The 19,873-nt window shown below is 37.5% G+C and overlaps 1 protein-coding gene across 3 annotated transcripts in view; it reads right to left on the bottom strand.

Moving 5' to 3' along the window:
• CDH2 (cadherin 2) overlaps positions 1-19,873 on the bottom strand; it is a 236,558-nt gene that overhangs the window by 33,314 nt on the left and 183,371 nt on the right. For all 3 annotated transcript variants that reach the window (XM_002757141.6, XM_008979647.5, XM_002757142.6), the window contains 5 exons: positions 18,748-18,920; positions 8,905-9,042; positions 8,059-8,244; positions 4,176-4,429; positions 2,598-2,740 (listed from right to left, as the gene is read on the bottom strand). In XM_002757141.6, the coding sequence (XP_002757187.3) occupies positions 2,598-2,740; positions 4,176-4,429; positions 8,059-8,244; positions 8,905-9,042; positions 18,748-18,920 (894 nt within the window). The remainder of the gene's footprint in view (positions 1-2,597; positions 2,741-4,175; positions 4,430-8,058; positions 8,245-8,904; positions 9,043-18,747; positions 18,921-19,873) is intronic.

Below are 19,873 nucleotides of genomic sequence, written 5' to 3' on the forward strand. Positions count from 1 at the left end.
AGTCTGAGCAAGGTGATGAAGAATGCCCCTGCTATGGAATCTCACACCTTCCCTGCCCCTTCTGTTCATTAGTCAGGGCTTGCACAGACCATGCTGCTCCAGGCACTGTGAGGAATGTTGGGGATGCAAACACAGGGCTCATAATCCTGTGAACTCTACTCTTTTTATGGAGAACCAAGACACGTGCATGAAAGAACGTAATAATGCTTTTTAACACTCCAACACAGCTATGACTTATTGAACCAGTCTACAGACAAGTGATACAGAACCACAGACCTCAACTCAGAAACATCATGCAGAAGAGAAATGGTATTTACTAACCAACTACTTGCTTTTAGATCATATTAGGCAGCTCTACGTGCATTTTCATCGTAATCCTATGACACAGGTTTAAACAGATGAACCTAAGTCTGTAAACTGCTCATGGCCACACACTCTTTAAGTGGTGGAGTTGTTACTAAAGATGGGTCGGCCTGACCTCAAACCCATTCTCATTCCACTATAATAAAATGCTGTCTCCACCACTTCATGTGATAATTTAGTCTGGTGTTTTGCTTCTGCTATATTGTAAATATTCACACATGCATATATATATATAATATTTATGAATATTTTATAAAGAATGCTATACAATGAAGACCAGAGATTTAAGTGACCTGTCAAAGATCACGTAACTAGGAAGGTACACATACATACACAATCCTGGGGAGGGAATAAGGGGAAATCTCTATCAACTTCTATGAGGAACATGATAGTTCTAAGAGCAGGGAGAGCTGAACTGGAGGGGTATAGTGGCTGTTATAACACCACTATGACCACTATGATATTCAACAGTAAGTTTGAGGGATTTTAAATTTATGATCACATTTAATATTTATTATACTTTTATAACAACTATATAGAATAAGTTTAAGTAGCGAAAGAATTTATCAATAATGAAACTAAGGCATACGGCATGTAAGAGCTTGCCTAATCATTAAGGAACATAGTTGGGGCTCCAAATCTAGCCTTGTCACTTAAAGTAAAGTGCACTTTCAAAGCATCACAGCTACATACATTTAACAGGTCACTTCTCTCTCTTATCAAAAGCCCTTTCAATTAGAAAACAATCTTCCTTGGTGAATAAATAAATCTGGTTGTAACTCACACCCAACATACATACATATAATTTTATGGCTCTTTGGATCTCAACATAATGATTCAAGATATATTACTTTCAGTTCTACTGTAGAAGAAAACTACTGTTTATTTAAGGCAAAAAAAAAAAGCATAAAACAGGTACTAATGCTATGCTTTGATGTAAAATGGCAAAAGCTATTCCTACAAAGTTCCAACACTAAATATTAAACAGGAGGTCCCATACTGGAAAGGAGAAGAAATATTTCTTTGGCCATCACTATACAGATTTTCTATAGCTAGTAATCTCATTAAATTTTAGTATAAGTATTTAGAAAAGTTCATTGATATTATTCTTATCGAAAGTATTGATATATTTTTATAATGTAAAATATTTTGCATTTGAAAATTGTAAACATCAAATTCAACCACCAAATTGAAGCCTGCTATTTTTTTATTAAATACCAACATTCATATTCATAAACATGAAAATGTTAAAATATTTAAAATAATATGTGGTTCAGTTTTGAAACTATTAATACACAATAGGAATACTTATTTGAGTGGTTAGTTTGTGTCAGCCACTGTTTCAAATGTTTCACATATATATATAAAAGTCATTATATCTCAGTTAAAACACTGTGAATTAGGCACTGATACCTATCTCTAGTGATACCGGCTCATGGCCACACACTCTTTAAGTGGTGGAGTCTTAAATGGTGGTTGTCTTTAACAACAACAAAAAAGGAAACATATATTTAAAATCCCATGCCAATCCCACAGATTCAAAGTGGGAAAGCTGGAGTATGTACCCGGGGGTCCTGTAGAATTCCAGAGCGCGAAGTCTGAAACACACATCATACTAAGAGCTAACAAAGCAATATAAACCCCTCGCCAAGTTTATGTAAGTCCCCTTTATATTTCTTATCTGAAAAACACCCTTATCTATTAATCTTAACCAATTAGAAACCAGCCAGAAACTCAGAAAGGAAAAAAAGATGCCACGTATATGTTCCAAAACCCACACCCTGAAGCTCACTACTCACTTATCTCAATTTATGAACAAAATTAAGCCTATGGCAAACAGAAGCAGAGAATTATAAAAAGGAAGACTGACAGAGATGGATATATGAATGGCAGCAAACAGACTGACTAGAAGACATATAAAAACATCCACTCAAAAAATCTAGTGTCTAGGGCTACCTGGATGGACTCGAGGCATCAACATGTTGCAGGACAATAAGATAACAAAGGTATGTCTACATGAATGGTGGATGGATGTCGAGAACAATCAATGCAATGACAGTGAAGGATGTTCCAGAACACCTGTCAGAAATCACAAACAAAAGCTGGACCTCGAAGTTATGAAAGTCAGTTTTCCAGGCAATTAATTGAGTTTTGTAGAAAACTTTAATTCCTGAACAGGCATGATGAAGATCTACTGTTTTTAATCAACATACAAGGAAAAACAGTGTACATACCATTGTCAGAAGCAAGGAAAGTAGCATTATATATATTGTTTTTCACATTTGGTGATTCTCGGTCCAAAATAGCAATTGTAGTTATTTGTCCATTCACAGGATCTATTTTTAGCCAATTGGCAGGATCAGATAATTTAGTGTATCTGTAAAATAAAAGTGAAGTTAAATTTTTTTGAAATGAAACTTTTAAAAAGTTTCATTACTTTATAGGTTTAGTTCCAAATCCAATTGGCTCATTAACTTGCATTTCTGTAGATGATGGCTGGAAATTTCAGCTTTCACATGAAAAAGCATTTTTGTGACAGTGGTTTTGGTAGGCACATAAGGTTGTGTTTGGTCAGGTATGTGGGGAACATTCTACAGGTGTCTAAGGGAAAGACTAGGAGCACAGTCTCCCTAATGTGGGCTAAGGCAGATTGGATAGATCTCATTTTAGGTTCCTGTCCACTTCAACGGATACCAATGGTACAGATAAAATAGCCTGAATATAGCTTCTGGATAAACAGTAGTCCCAATATAGGAATTAAGAGAAAGTATAATAGCAATTGAATATCATATCACAGAACACTCCTAAAATGTTTTAACACCTTTTCATGACTGACATGAAGTCACACTGGAGAGAGCAGCATAGTCCCATTCCTACTTGCATCTTCCACACTGGGCCAAGCCTCAGATCTACACCTTTGCAAAGAAAGTCCTACAGTCTTGAGCCTAAACTGGCAGATTTATCAGCTTAAATTCCTTTTTAAAATTTGGGGTTGGGGATTAACTTTGAGAGATTAGATAACTATTTGGATTGGAAAAGGTATGCTATGTTTGAAGAGGTAAAAGTTGTACATCTACACATCTATGAACTGGCTATTAATAGCTATCTTGATCTCAATGAATAGAGAAATGGAGAACATTTAACATTTAACATAGGATAACATATGAAGTTATCTTTTAGCAGCAGTTCTGTAGGAAGTTTCATAAAATATAAGTTAATTTTAAAAATGATCATCACCAGCTTTGGAGAATAACTGCATGGGGTATGTCCTGCCAACCATCCACTCCCTCATCAGGAAGGATAAATTAGATTTTGCTGAGTCTGGAAATCTTTACAGATTGGTTTTATAAGTCCAATAACTACTGTACAGGTAAGGGATGAAAATAATTAGCTCTTAGATCCTGGTTTTGGCATGAGCTTTCTTTCCTTCATGATGCATGGAGGAGAGATAAATGTTATAGGCCTCTGAAAATTCCTCCATTTACTCCCTATGGAACCTTTTTGTGATGTCTGGCACAAAAGCACAGGCTAAATAATTTTTAAGTATTTTCTAAAGTAAAAATGGCAGATACAAAGAAGCAAGAACAGCTTTTCCTTCAAATAATAAATCCATTTTAATATATAGATATCAATTTATATCTAATATAGTCATTGACTTACCAAGAAGAAAATTCAGATAATTTTAAATTATCTTTTAATAAGTAGTTTTGATTCCAATGAAAATTTCTTACTCAAATAGTGAATTAGATAAATTTTATGCACAGCATAGAACATAAGTAAGCTATGAAAACACTACAAACAGCATTTCATACCTAATATTTTGCTGCATATATCGATCTGGGTCCTGAGCAGTGAATGTTGTCAACATGGTACCGGCATGAAGCCCCTCTTCTTGGCGAATGATCTTAGGATTTGGGGCAAAATAAGGGTTTTCATTTACATCAATAACTGTAACAGACACGGTTGCAGTTGACTGAGGTGGGTGCTGAATTCCCTTGGCTAATGGCACTTGATTTTCTGCAGCTACAGTAAGGACAAACATCCTGTTTGTTTCAAAGTCGATTGGCTGAAAAATAGAAGGGAAGCCAATTTTTGCAGGAAATAAGAACGTCTGCATGCTGTAGTTTATTCCTCTATGAACTGTTTCCAAAAAATAAATTTTTTCATTCACTACACGATAAGGTTCCTCTCAAGTTTCTAGAAAACATGCATTATCATGGTCACTTATCAAAATATTTATCCCAATTTAACCTAATTAGAAATCTTGAGCACTTAAAAGATTTATGCTCACAAAACAATGCAGATGATTACTGAACAGATTTATTTATTTAGGTATACCTAAAAAAACTTGATTATTCTTAAGAATAGCATTGTTGACCTAAAATACTAAATAACTTAAAGTCAAGTGAGAACATGATAGTCTAACTGTATACTCTCAAACATTAGTACAAAGATCACTACTTGTCCTGGAAAGCTTTCACCAGTCCATGATGAATTGAAGAAAACAAACCAAAAATCAGAAAAGGTAATTATTAAATAAAGCTAAACTTATTTAATTTAAAAGATTCTTTCATAATTTGAAGTACACATTGTGCAGTACAAACATGTATACATAATAACAAACACAACTTTTTAAAATAATACTGTTGGTAAGTAGAAGAGATTTTTCTTTTCCTCTTAGCAAACTAAAACTCTGCCATCTTACAGAATATCTCTGGGTATTTTACTGCTCTGTAAAAGCCCCAAATTTAAGAACAACACTCTAGATAAATGCAATGCACAAAAAACACTTTACGTAAATATTAACTTCCAAAGTTCACCGAATCCTGCTGTCACTAGAAATGTTACCAGGAGTCAAGCAACTAGACTGGACATTTGTTCTAATTTCCCTTGATCACCTGCTAACGGAGGTGCAAATAAGCATTACTGTGCAGTAATAACAGGAAAAACAAGAGCATTAAGATCTCAGGCTCATAATTGGTAGCCTAAGAATGATCAAGAGGTGAAGCTCATGAGAAAGCCTCATTAGCAGCAAAAACTGCACTAGTTTCCTACCCTAGACCACCTTTTAAAATCGTCAAACACATCATTTTTTCTCTCTAAAATCCCCAATTCAACATTTCTTTCTCTAGTATTTTAAAGAAGACAGAAAAGTCAGAAAGTAAGACTGTAATATTTAGAGTGATTTTACTAGCCACATGAAACATTCCCCTGATGTAACATTTATTTATGCTAAGAGGTATATGCACAGTTCAAAGTCCTTTAATGTGTATGAAGCTCATTTACCTCTCACAACACTATGACTAACTTACTGTTATCAGCCCCTTTCTGCATGAGAAACCTGGAATTTATAGCAGTTAAATAGCTGGCCCCGATCACTCAGATATCAGGAGCAGAGCTAGCTAGGACTCTTAACACAGACAGCAGACTCAGGTTGGTGCTTTTAATCACTATATTCCTTCTGAGAGTTTCCACTCCTATTCCATTCTACTCACGCATCTGCGTAATTCTTGGCAACTGGCACTTTACCACATCTTTCTATGTAAGGTCAACAGTTGGGTTCAGGTACAAATCAGGAGTGTTTAGATGGGAGGCAAAGAAGTAAATCTCTTTACTGGGTGGCTAAAAGGAAGGGATGTTCACTTTACAGGGCTTTTCCATTATAGCTATGCACATGTTATACCTGAAGAACACCCCCTTTCCTTCTAGCATTCAATTGTTTTGTTTGGTTCTTTTTTCACAGTAAGATCAGAAGAACCAATTTCTTAAGGTCTCGGAAACAGCATTTAAAAAGTCATGTAGAGACACCAGAGGCAACACAACATATCTACAACTATACAATCTTTGATAAACCTGACAAAAACAAGCAAGGGGGAAAGGATTCCCTCTTTAACAAATGGTGTTGGGAAAACCATTCTGCCATGTGCAGAAAGGAGAAACTGGACCCCTTCCTGACACCTTACACTAAAATTAACTCCAGATGGATTAAAGACTTAAACATAAGACCTGGCACGATGAAAACCCTAGAAGGAAATCTAGGCAAAACTATCCAGGACATAGGAGTAGGCAAGGACTTCATGAACAAAACACCAAAAGCATTGGCAACAAAAGCCAAAATAGACAAATGGGACCTAATGAAACTCCACAGCTTCTGCACAGCAAAAGAAACAGTCACTAGAGTGAATCGGCAACCAACAGAATGGGAAAAAATTTTTGCAGTTTACCCATTTGACAAAGGGCTGATATCCAGAATTTACAAAGAACTCAAACAGAGTTACAGGAAAAAAACAAACAAGCCCATTCAAAAGTGGGCAAAGGATATGAACAGACACTTTACGAAAGAAGACATATATGAGGCCAACAATCATATGAAAAAATGCTCATCGTCACTGGTCATCAGTGAGATGCAAATCAAAACCACATTGAGATACCATCTCACGCCAGTTAGAATGGCGATCATTAAAAAATCTGGAGACAACAGATGCTGGAGAGGATGTGGAGAAAAAGGATCACTTTTACACTGTTGGTGGGAGTGTAAATTAGTTCAACCATTGTGGAAGACAGTGTGGCGATTCCTCAAGGCCTTAGAAATAGAAATCCCATTTGACCCAGCAATCCCATTACTGGGTATATATCCAAAAGACTATAAATCGTTCTACTATAAGGACACATGTAGACGAATGTTCATTGCAGCACTGTTTACATTAGCAAAGACCTGGAATCAACCCAAATGCCCATTGATAATAGACTGGATTGGAAAAATGTGGCACATATACACCATGGAATATTATGCAGCAATCAGAAATGATGAGTTTGTGTCGTTTGTAGGGACATGGATGAATCTGGAGAACATCATCCTCAGCAAACTGACACAAGAACAGAAAATGAAACACCGCATATTCTCACTCATAGGCGGGTGATGAAAAATGAGAACACATGGACACAGAAAGGGGAGTACTAAACACTGGGGTCTATTGGGGGGAAAAGGGGAGGGCCAGTGGGAGGGGGAGGTGGGGAGGGATAACCTGGGGAGAAATGCCAAATGTGGGTGAAGGGGAGAAGCAAAGCAAAGCACACTGCCATGTGCGTACCTATGCAACTGTCTTGCATGCTCTGCTCATGTACCCCAAAACCTAAAATCCAATAAAAAATTAAACAGTCATGTAAATGCAAGACCTTTCTACAATGCAGGCTTTCTTCTTGCCTACTCATTCCGTTTTACTCCTATGGTTTTTCTGGTTTGTTCACTATCTGCGAATATTCTAATAGCTATAGATATGAAGATAGCTGGTGTGTAGCATCGTTCTTAATAGATATCAATAGTGATCAAAACTTCAGAATGTGATGTATCACTAACATATCAAGTACAATGACAGTTAATGTTGTTCAGGCCAGTCCTATCCTCAGATTGGTAAAAAACTGTCCAAATTGATTAAAAAACCATTGGTAAAAAACTGTCCAAATTGATTAAAAAACAATCATATCCAGTGATGATGTGAGAATACAGATGTTGGCCTCAGCCTCAGCATAAATTAAACAGTAAGACATAGTCTCCCAAATATATATCAAATGCACATCTGTATATGGCTGAAAGAAAAAGGTCCTAAGTTTCCAGAGTAAAATAGTGAGGTGGGGATATATACAGGTCCTTGCTAAGCCCCAGTCGGAGAGATCAGTGGCCTGAGGAACACTTACTTTGACCACGGTGACTAATCCGTCATTGCTGTTTGGGTCGGTCTGGATGGCAAACCGTCCTGTAGGATCTCCACCACTGATTCTGTACACTGCATTCCAGGCTGGTGTATGGGGTTGATCCTTATCGGTCACAGTTAGATTGGCTACTATGACGTCTACCCTGTTCTCAGGGACTTCACCATAAAACTGCGAGAAAGACAAGCCTCAGTCAGAGAAGCAGCGTGGACCACTGAAGGACAACTTGTCTTGATGACCACACCACCCCGATTTTACTGCCCCATTAAATCTTTATTGTCTACACTAAATGAGGAGATTGATAATCCAGGTAATCAAAGCGTTTCTGTTTGACTTTAAAAATATTGTAACATTTTTCAGTAGTCCACTTTTTTTCCAAATTACCTTACAGTTTCATTAATATTAAAATCAGCATCCATTTGTGAGTCTCTGGGTGATTACGGTGGGGTGGGGGAAAGAACTTGTCTGTGCAAAATGATTTTACCCCAGATATGGATAATTACATGCCATGCTGACAAAGTAGCATAAATCAGTCATGCAGTTAATGCACCTGAAAATATTTACAAGCATTTTGTTATAATGGCAGTCTTTTTAGGAAGTGTTTTCCAGGCAGCTTATTTTAACAACTTTAACAGTGTACTTGGAGACTATAAAGAAACAGATTACTTGGATGCCTTATGTAAGGCCCTGATGACCAGAAACGTCTAAGTTAGCAGCCATCTTACTATTAAGTGAAGCAAGTTCCACCTCTATTTAACACATTTATTATTCATGAAAAAACTTCTCAGTAACAAACTACAGACCCAAAGCTGTATGAGTGACTCTACTCACTGTCATGGCAGTAAACTCTGGAGGATTGTCATTGACATCTGTCACTGTGATGATGGCCGTGGCTGTGTTTGAAAGGCCATATGTGGGATTGCCTTCCATGTCTGTGGCTTGAATGATTAACGTATACTGTTGCACTTTCTAAAAAGACATAAAGATAACTTAAATTTAACTAATTCCTCAAGAAGACATAACAGTTGTTCTGTAAATGGCTCTTTATAATTCAAAGAGAGTATAGTATCATTCATTCTGATTAACATGACTTGAAATATCCCAAGTGGAGTTTACTTTAACTTACGAAGCACAGGTCTGGTACTTGTTTAGAGAGATTTAACTGTGTATATTCACCTCTCTGGCAGAAAGGAATGCACTGCAGATGTGTGAAATTCACAGCTAAGCTGAAACCTCCATCTGGTTCCAACTTTTGCCTTTCTTCACTTCATGAGATTGTGATCAAGCATTCATTTGGTTTGTATTTACTTTCTTGTATGTTAATTTTACCCAGTTTAGGATACTAAGGACAATGAAGAATCTCAAGAGAGGGAGAAGAACACATATATAATTCACAAAGTATAGAAGCTTTCCTTTCATATATTCCATTTTAACAGGGTAGGTGCAACATTTCCCCTTAAATTCCATTAATACGTATGATGCAAAACTATACAGAAGAGATACACAGTATTTTTTTTTTTTTTTCAGACAGAGTCTTGCTCTGTAGCCAGGCACCAAGCTGGAGTGCAGTGGCGCAATCTTGGTTCACTCACTGCAATCTCTGCTTCCTGGGTTCAAGCAATTCTCCTGCCTCAGCCTCCGGAGTAAATGGGACTACAGGCATGTGCCACCATACCCAGTTAATTTTTGTATTTTAGTAAAGATGAGGTTTCACCATGTTGGCCAGGATGGTCTCGATCTCTTGACCTCATGATCCACCTGCCTTGGCCTCCCAAAGTGCTGGGATTACAGGCATAAACCACCACACCTGGCCCAATACACAGTCTTAAAATAAAAACTTGAAGGGTTTATGCTTATTTCCATGGTCTTGAAACATGGCATATATTTGACAATTGCATATTCAATAAATTAGGATTTAGGCATAACACTCATTGTGTCTACTGCTTTGACCTATAATGGATGTAAACATTGATACATTTACACATACATGATTATTATTAGACAGGCATCTACTACTTTCAAATTCCCTGCTGACTGTTTTAAAAGAGAGCAAAATTAAGCTGTAATATAGCTAAGAGAAAATGCTGAGATTGAGAAGTCAGGCATTTGCTGACAAAGTTGTATATTAGGAAAACCTAACCACAAACAGTATCTAAAATCATTTGGAACCTCTGTGGAAATTGGCACAGATAGATCAAAAATAGTGATCATTTTCATAAATGTTAACACATTCTTGAACAACAAAATTCACCACATACAAAAACAAACTGTCACTGCAAAGTGCAGCTTTCCCTGATTCTAAATATAGCTAACATTATGAATGGCCATTCTTAGGGGATTTCTGGAGCTTAGATAGAACACACAAAATGTAGCTTTTGATTTAGTTGTCAGAGGGAGGGGCAAAGAAAAGAAAAACAAGAGGGAAAGCCAAACCACCCACATTGGATTCTAAGTCTCTGTCTGTCCACCCAAATGCCAATCTCAAGCAGTTATTTATTTCAGTTATTTTTTCTCCTCCTAAAAGAAAATGTCACACTTTTTTGGATTAAAAAATGCACATATACACAAAGAAATAGTGTTGGTTGAGTCATTTAACTTTTCCTAACCCATACTACACCTCACTATAATGTTAATATAGGCTATAATACTTCTTCAACTGGTTTCCTCCCCAATTAAAAATGTCACTTCAGCTTAATACTTTCATGGTTCGTGAGAGAATTTTGCAGGTCATTCAGTTCAGCCTCCCAGCTGAAAACCATGAAAATAAAAACTTTTATGACTTTTGAAATAACAGTTTTGTTAGGTGCTATTTGCAGAAACAGATGAACATTACCAAAAAGGGAGAAAGAAAGGAAGCTTATTTTTTAAGAAGTTAACTCACAGATATTACATGAAGGTATAGTTCTTTCCTAATGTCTATTCTACAAAAATCTTTACAATTATGTAAGCATGATATATCTAATTGTCCACTGATCTGCAATATTGGAATTAGTAGCTAATACTTGAAATTTCTTATTGCTGCGAGCCAGTCTGAAAATTTTAAGTTACAAAAGGACATTTCTTATTTCTAAAGTACGGTATCTCTTAAAAAAAATCCCCTTGGTAAATAATGTCTTCTCCATTTTAAAATGCCTGATTGGTAAAACGCTCTTATATCTAATAAGGAAGCCTTGACAACCTATGCTTTAGACAAATGAACTACCTAATTTGGTCACTGGGCATCTGGGTCTGAATGACTGACATTTAGATTCCATAAGAATTGAACTTTCCACCCTCAAAGCTGATCAAGGGGATTCTGCTTGAAAACTTCTGCTCCCTTCCTCTTCTATATCTCCTCCCTTCCTGCTCTATATCGAATAAAATCCACAATCATCTGCTTGCTGTCAATCCTTACCTCTCTGAAACTCACCTATTTTACAAAAGTGATCTCTCCCATTCACTTACCCGACACCTGGATCAGTTTTGCATTTATCTTCAAATGCCCTGTCATGATCCTATGTCACTGGATTTGGCATTGCCCTCTACCTAGACCAGTGGATGTTACCCAGAGTGAGCATTTTTGGTTGTCACCACTAAGGAGTGTTACCGGCATCTAATGTGTACAGGCCAAGGATGCTGCTAAACATCCTATGATGTACAAGACAGGCCTCATAACAAAGAATTATCCAAGTAAAAATGTCATAGTGTCAGCCAGGCATGGTTGCTCACGCCTGTAATCCCAGCACTTTGGGAGGCCAAGGCAGGTGGATCACTTGAGGTCAGGCGTTTGAGACCAGCCTGGCTAACATGGTGAAATCCCATTTATACTAAAAATACAAAAATGCAAATCCCATTTATACTAAAAATACAAAAAATTATCTTGGGAGGCTGAGGCAGGAGAATCATTTGAACCTGGGAGGCGGAGGTTGGCAGTGAATCGAGATCTTGCCATTGCACTCCAGCTTGGGCAACAAGAGCAAAACTCCATCTCAAAATAAAAAAAAAAAAGTTCTAGTGTCCTGGTTGAGAAACCCTTGCCTAGAATACCATTCCCTTCATTCTGAGCCTGGCAAAACTGTGGCTTAAAAGTCACTTTGGAGATGACTTCTGAAAGTCCTTGAGGAAGGGCTGCTTGTGTCCTCAGGACAGCGCCCTCACAACACACCCCATCACCGTTTACAGTTTATAGGACTGTTATCACTCACATGTCTGTATTTGCCTGCCTCCCTGTGCATGTGTGTTCCAAGGGCCCTTGCTTTGTTGATGCTCCTATCACTGGCATATGGCACAGTGCCTGACTCCGAGTAAGAGTTCTACAAGTGCTTCTGATTTGGTGGATGGATGGGTGAATGCATAAGAAACCTTGGCCCTTGCATGATCTTATCTCAGGTAAAGAAAAAAACCATCTTCTTATTCACATGGATAGCTATAATTTATTTATTATGCTATTTATGGGAGCATAAACTAGCTCACCTTTTCCCAAAACCACAGTGACTCATATACAATATTCCCAATTCTACCATTTCCTCATACCATGAGTCATTTCCTACTTATCCTGACATTTATTTCCCTTTTTAAAGCTTAATTTATTGTAAAAATCCCATAAATAAAAGCTAGCATCACTTATAAATATGACAGTAAAAAAGAAACACAATGAAATTCTTAGATTCTGGTAGTCTCTACTTGATGAAGTAGCATCTGAAAGGCTGTGTTCACTTGCTGTCCTAGAGGCTTCTCTGCATTTACCAATTAAAATCTTATGCACACCCAGCACCCTTTTGGAACACTGACCAAGAGTGATATCAGTGAATGAGGAGGTGAGAACATTCAGTCATTCATACAGCAGACAGTTGATGAATGTCTTCTAAATGCCAGGCGATGGAGTATTTACTTGGATAAAACAGTGAACAAAATGAGATATGGCCTTGCTTTCATTAAGTGATGGAGGCAGACAGTAACAGATCACAAGACCATACAGAGCCACAAAATGCATGAATGCAATTCTAGAGAGGGTACAAAGAAGTAATATGAAGAACCTTCAATAGTGCATACTATTAGGTTGGTGCGAAAGTAACTGCGGTTTTTGCCATTAAAAGTAATGACAAAAACCACAATTACTTTCGCACCAACCTAATAGTTTTCAAACCTGGAGGGTGAAACAAATCCACAAGGCGTTATTTTTGTTTGTTTGTTTTTTAGTAAAAAGAGAAGAACTTGATGACTAAACAGATTGTGGGTTGAGGGACAACCAGGCATGGTAAAGGCAATTAAACTATAACCTTGGGAGACTTGGGATAAGGTCCTGGTCACATGAAATAGGAAATTCATCATAAATCACAGATTTCAGGAGATGACAGGTCTGCCTCTAGATAAATTGGGTTGGGGACAGACAGCTGAATAATAATGTCACTGAAACGTAGGAGGAAGTGTATATTTGTGACTCTGTTCAAATTCTTAACTGCTAAGCCCCAGTCCCCTTATCTGTGAAATGGGACTAAAAGCACAATCTACCTTATAAATGTGTAGTCTAACTTTTTTTGGTATACTTATTATATGCTGGCACTGTTCCAAGGGTCTTGATTTAAAAAAAAAACAAACTACTTTTATTGAGTTTGACACTATGTCCCTGGTACAGTGCTATGCCTCATTTAGTCCTCAAAATAATCCAACGAAGCAGATCGAGTTTTGAATCCCCATTTTACAGATGAGGAAGGTAAGGAAACCTGCTATAGACACCCAGCCATTAAGAGGCAGGGACTAGTCAGGTGCGGTGGCTCACGTCCATAATCTCAGCACTTTGGGAGGCTGAGGCAGACAGATCACCTGAGGTCGGGAGTTCATGACCAACCTGACCAACATGGAGAAACCTCATCTCAACTAAAAATACAAAAGTAGCTGGGAGGGCTGGCACATGCCTGTAATCCCAGCTGCTCTGGAGGCTGAGACAGGATAACTGCTTGAACCTGGGAGGCAGAGGTTGTGGTGAGCTGAGATGGCACCATTGCACTTCAGCCTGGGCAACAAGAGTGAAACTGTCTCAAAAAAAAAAAAAAAAGTCAGAAACTAGACCTGAACTCAGGTCTAAGTCAAGAATCTGTACCATCAATCAATCCACTATGTGAGTGCCCTTTAAGGCTGTTAGAGTACTGCACATATGTAGCATGTGCACAGGTCAAGTGGGGGAAGGGACTTCAAGTGGATGAGGAAGGAGTGGAGGTATTTTTTATATGTTTGTTTTTGAGACAGAGTCTCACACTGTCACACAGGCTGGACTGTAGTGGTGCAATTACGGCTCACTGCAGCCTTGACCACCCAGACTCAGGTGATAGGTGATCCTCCCATCTCAGCCACCTGAGTAGCAGGGATTACAGGCATACACCACCATGCTTGGCTAATATTTTACATTTTTAGTAGAGATGGAGTTTCGCCATGTTGCCCAGGCTGGTCTCAGACTTCTGGGCTCAAGTGATCTGTCTGCCTTGAGTACAGGCTGCCTGTTGGAGAAGACTGGTACAGAACTCAGGGAAAGTAGAGTAACTTAAACTTTTCTTTAAGGTTCATGTTCAGGGTAGAGACAAGGAACATCTGCCCTGATGGATTCTGAGAATGGGAATCTAGAAATACTTTCTATGTAATATAGTCTATATAGAGGTACGCAGAGACTACTGTGGGTGCTCAGAGAAGGGATTGATAACTGGCTCTCAGAGGGTAAGGATTAGCCTGTTATGTAGGAAAAGAATATTTAGGCAGAGGAAACAGGAACAGAAGAATAGGAAACTTGCCATTTTCCTAAGGACTGTGTGTGCTTCAATTAGTGGTTGGCCATCATTTGTATGTGAAAGGCAAGGAATTCTGGAGGGTTAGGTTAAAGATGGTTTTGGGGCCAAGGTCACAAAGGATCTGAAAAGCCCTATTTAAAAGCTCTGACTTCATCCTATAGGGCTTGGAGAGCTATGTTACCACAGTGGAGACCCAGTATGTTTGCAGATTATGAAGAAACCTGTAGAGAAAGGAAGACTCAAAACACAACTGAAGACAAGAGAACACCTCTTTAGGATGGAACTAGGAGTTGAAGGCACAAACAGAAAGATTATCAGGCTTGGAAAACAGCAAGTATTTCTTTCTTTTTTTTTTTTTAATTTTTTATTGCATTTTAGGTTTTGGGGTACATGAGCAGAACATGCAAGACAGTTGCGTAGGTACACACATGGCAGTCTGTTTTGCTTCCTTTCTCCCCTTCACCCACATTTCTTTCATCTTATGAAGTGGAGTATAGTTGATAGATAGTGCTCAACCAGGAGATGCTGCTGCTGCCATTTATGATGGCGATAGGGAAAACCACAGCTCAGATTTATTGGGCACTGTGCTGAAGACTTTTTCAAATGCTTTTTAGTTTTTTAATATTTATATATTTTTTTGAGACAGGGTGATACGGTTTGGCTCTGTGTCCCCATCCAAATCTCACCTTGAATTGTAATCCTCATAAATCCCCATGTGTCAAGGTTGGAAGCGGGTGGAGGTAACTGAATCATGGGGGCAGTTTCTCCATGCTGTTCTCATGATAATGAGTAAGTCTCAAGAGATCTGATGGTTTTAGAAGTATCTGGCATTTCCCCTGCTTATACTTTTCATTTCTTTCCTTCCACCCTGTGAAGAGGTGCCTTCTGCTATGATTGTGGGCTTCTTGAGGCCTCTCCAGCCATGCAGAACTGTGAGTCAATTAAATCTCTTTTCTTTATAAATTATCCAGTCTCGAGTATTTCTTCATAGCAGTGTGAGAACGGACTAATACATAAGGTCTTACTCTGCCACTCAGGCTGCAGTGCAGTGGTGCAATCACGGTTCACTATAGCCTTGACCTCCCAGGCTCACGTGATTCTCCCACACGGCCTCCCAAGTGGCTGAGACTACAGGTATACACCACCATGACCAGCTAATTTTTGTGTTTTTTGTGGAGATGGGGTTTCGCTATGTTGTCCAGACAGGTCTTGAACTACTGGTCTCAAGTCGTCTACCCACCTTGACCTGACAAAGTGCTGTGATTACAGGCATGAGCCACTACACCTGGCCTGAATGCTTTGTGTCATGTTAGACAATCCTTAAAACTGTCCTAAGAGGTAGGTAGTATTATTATCCCCATTTACAGAAGAAGGAGCTGAGGTTTCAGATTAATACACTGTATTTTTTGGGGTTAATACACTCAAAGTCAAATATCCCATAATAAGCAGAGCCAGAGTTTAAACCTGGGGGAGCAGGGGTGAGTCATCAGCAGTCCTGCACAAAAAGGGTGGAAATGGACATGAAGTGAAAAGGCCAGGGATACCACCAGCAAGTAATGTCACAAGAGGACAGACAGGAATAAACCCTGAAGACTAGGGTAATGTGACAAACACACCTTTAGGTCTAGAGAAGCTGAAGAATTAAAACTGAATTTTTAAAACTTGAAGATTAAAGAAAAATAAAAAGCTGAATCTCAGTAAACATTTAAATGCTTAGGAGTTCAATCATTTAAAGGTGTCATACATCCTGAGACAACCAGAACAAACACTACTTTTGACAGAAAGGAAACTGTGAATCCTAATAGAAATAAAAGAATTTCAAGCCCGTGCAAGGCCTGAAAAAGTCAAAGTAATTTATCCCCAGCCTCAGGAAGAATTATCATAAAGCATCCAAGATAGATACATTTTTTTTCTATGTTAAATGACTTTCAGAAAAGGAAGGTTTTCCATAATTTTCCCTAGTAACTCACTGTTGTGTTTAATAATTTCACTGTCAAGAAGCTATTTCTCATACTGTATCTAACCCATAATTCTACAGTTTCAAATCCATTTCCACATTAGTTTCATCAAGGGGTAGTGAATAGCTTCTCTATCCACTGCAAGATAAACTTAACGATCATGGCCTCACTTCAGGCTTTCATCCTCTAAACGATATACAGTCTCTTTGATTTTTAAACATGGTTGGTCTGTTTTAGTAAAAAGTATCTTTAATTTTCCATGACTCTTTCTTGCCATAAAACAGCCAATCTGAATGAGACAGGAATATTAACATATGAAAACAGGAATGAAGTCTCATTCTTGTATCTCACAGTGACAACGTGAATGAAAGAGAAATATTAGGATTGTGAAATGAGCTAAATCTACTTGGTATATGAGGAACCTCGCGCTCAAGAAAGAATACTAAAAATTACCCTATATTCTCAAACAAATTATGGCATTCATGCTGAGTTTATCAGCATACAAAAATAGTATTTCACATAGTAATGAAGAGGTAAAAATATATACATGTTCCAAGTATTACGGAACTAAAAGTACTACTTGAAAAACAAAACTGATTTCAACAATCTCTGATGCAAATCATTTCTAGAAAAAGAACTGTTGATGCCTACAAGTTAATAGGTACAATGTCACGGGCATACACTAACTCCTAAGTAAGGCTCTCAGCTCAGAATAAAGTAATCTTTATTGGCTTGTATTACTTTATTGTAGTGCTTCTAGCTCTATTTTATGTATATAATTAATTGCAATAGTAATGTTTTCTTCTATTAAATTCAATTGAATGCTTCTACAAGTAAATAAAGTGTCAAAAAATGCACCTCTAAAATCCGTGTCAATGATATTTTGCTGCAGTAGGTATAATGTCTCTTTTTGACATACATAATCTTAAGTCTCATTACAGTAAAAGCTGGCTCAGCCAGAAATCTACAAAGTACAGATCTTTCTCTGAGCTGGCACTTTGATATTTCACTCAAACAATGATTACGAATGGTCAAAATAATGATCTTGAGGATTTGTAAGAAAATGGTCAGGACAGAATCAAGAAACGATAAAAAAGTTTCACTAGGATTGGGTTTTCAGGAAAGAATATGAGAAGTGACTGAATCAGAATCTGAAGAACTGGAAGATCCAAGATCAAGAAAAAGGTACAAGTCAGGCCTGGCAGAGGGATCACATGTATGAAAACACAGAGGTATGTAGGAGCACAGTGGGTCAAGGCCTATAACACTAAGATGACTCGCCTGGAATTAACAGAAGTACCCATCCTTTCTCAGACTGTGATACTACATAGTATTTCAATGCCTTCAACACTGCATACATTTTCAACAAAATGTTATGTCAGAAATGTGTTTCTCTGTATTTCTAACTGTAAATACTTGTCAGTAGAATTAATGCAGTTACTACTGCTCAAACCTTTTAAGTAAATTAATCGTAGAGTTAAGGGGTTAGTTCTCATAAAGGAGATGCTCTACTAAACACTCTATCAGCCTATTCACAAAGGCTACAAAAAACCAAATCACATACATGTCATTTGTAGCCTCTTAATAACACAAGCATTAACAATTATCCTAAGTTTGTGTACAAATTATTTGGCTATGATTTTTAATTCCTCACAAAAACTTTGACTATAAAGGAAAACTGAGGAAATGTTAAAAATTTTTAAAATTAAATACCAGAGAATATTGCTTAGTCAGTATCACATTGAACACTACCTAGGCTAGCATTGATTTATCCAGTGTATATACATCATTTAACCAATCTGAAGCTCTGCAGAAAAGTATACAACAGATTATTTAATGAAAATGATTAGCATTTGAATAATACTGTGAGTATATTGTGATCTGTAGATAAAGCACATGTGACATTGTGCACCTTTAAGATTAAAACCAAATTCAAATAGAGTTTTTGGTTGGCTTACTTCTCGATCAAGTCCAGCTGCCACTGTGATAATGTCACCAGTCTCATTGTTGATTGTAAACATGTTGGGTGAAGGGGTGCTTGGAGCCTGAGACAGGATTCTGTACCTCAACATCCCATTGAGGGCATTGGGATCATCAGCATCAATTGCCGTTACAGTCATCACGTATGTTCCTAGAGACAGTACACGGAAAATGAAAGGTTACCCTTCATTCTAGAGTCCCCAGAAGAGAAGGTATATTTATTGTTTTGATATTTCTTATTTTCACTTTTTAAAAACAAATATTTAAAGTCATTAGGCTTGATTAAAAATGCTACTCATAAGACCAGTACTTATTTCAAAAAATATAAAACCTGATCTGGATCCTTGAACGAAAAATTATACAACATACATATTTATAAAAACTCAATTTTTCCATAACTTAGAAGATAAATTCACTTTATGATTCCAAAAAGGTTCATTTTAGACCTTAATTTATATAAAATGCAAATAATGGGTAATACAGATACCATCAGAAACATAATTTATTGCCGTTGATTCTTCCCTCTGTCATCTTTTCTTCCGTTATGCAATAACGTCTAAAATAACATGCTGAGTATGATTCTCTTCAGTGCCTGAGTCACTTTCCGAATGTAGGCTGTGTGCAGAACGTGGCACACTCCATTTCCTCAGGTCATAAAGAACCATTTCATGCATTGCTGTTTTGGTACATTGCATAGAGATTTGGCATTGTGGTTCATTATTTCCTCAGTGATTAAAAGAACATTGTAACCAACTTACAGGCTTCAATTTATTAGATATTTTGGGAAAGAAATCTTCAAAGCCTCTGTATCAAATTCATTCAAACTAGCCAGACAAACTAATTTACAAGTAGAGTGAGAAGCAATTACTGTGTAGAATGGTTTGTTCTGTGGGGTCCTTTTAAGAACTGAATTATGAGATGTTTATCTCCAGTCCATCTTCCTTTTGAATATTCAAGCTCAGTTCTACCTTCCAGCCTGTTTACATTGGCTATACTGTCTCCATGGTGTATACCTTGGGTTCTGACCTAACCATACTTTGGTAATATTCAAATCTTGTTTCAGAACTTGTCCCTTTAAACAATTTATCTGTCTTGATTATGTGT

The sequence above is a fragment of the Callithrix jacchus genome, chromosome 13 (assembly GCF_049354715.1).
Source record: "Callithrix jacchus isolate 240 chromosome 13, calJac240_pri, whole genome shotgun sequence".
NCBI classification, from domain to species: Eukaryota; Metazoa; Chordata; class Mammalia; order Primates; family Cebidae; genus Callithrix; species Callithrix jacchus.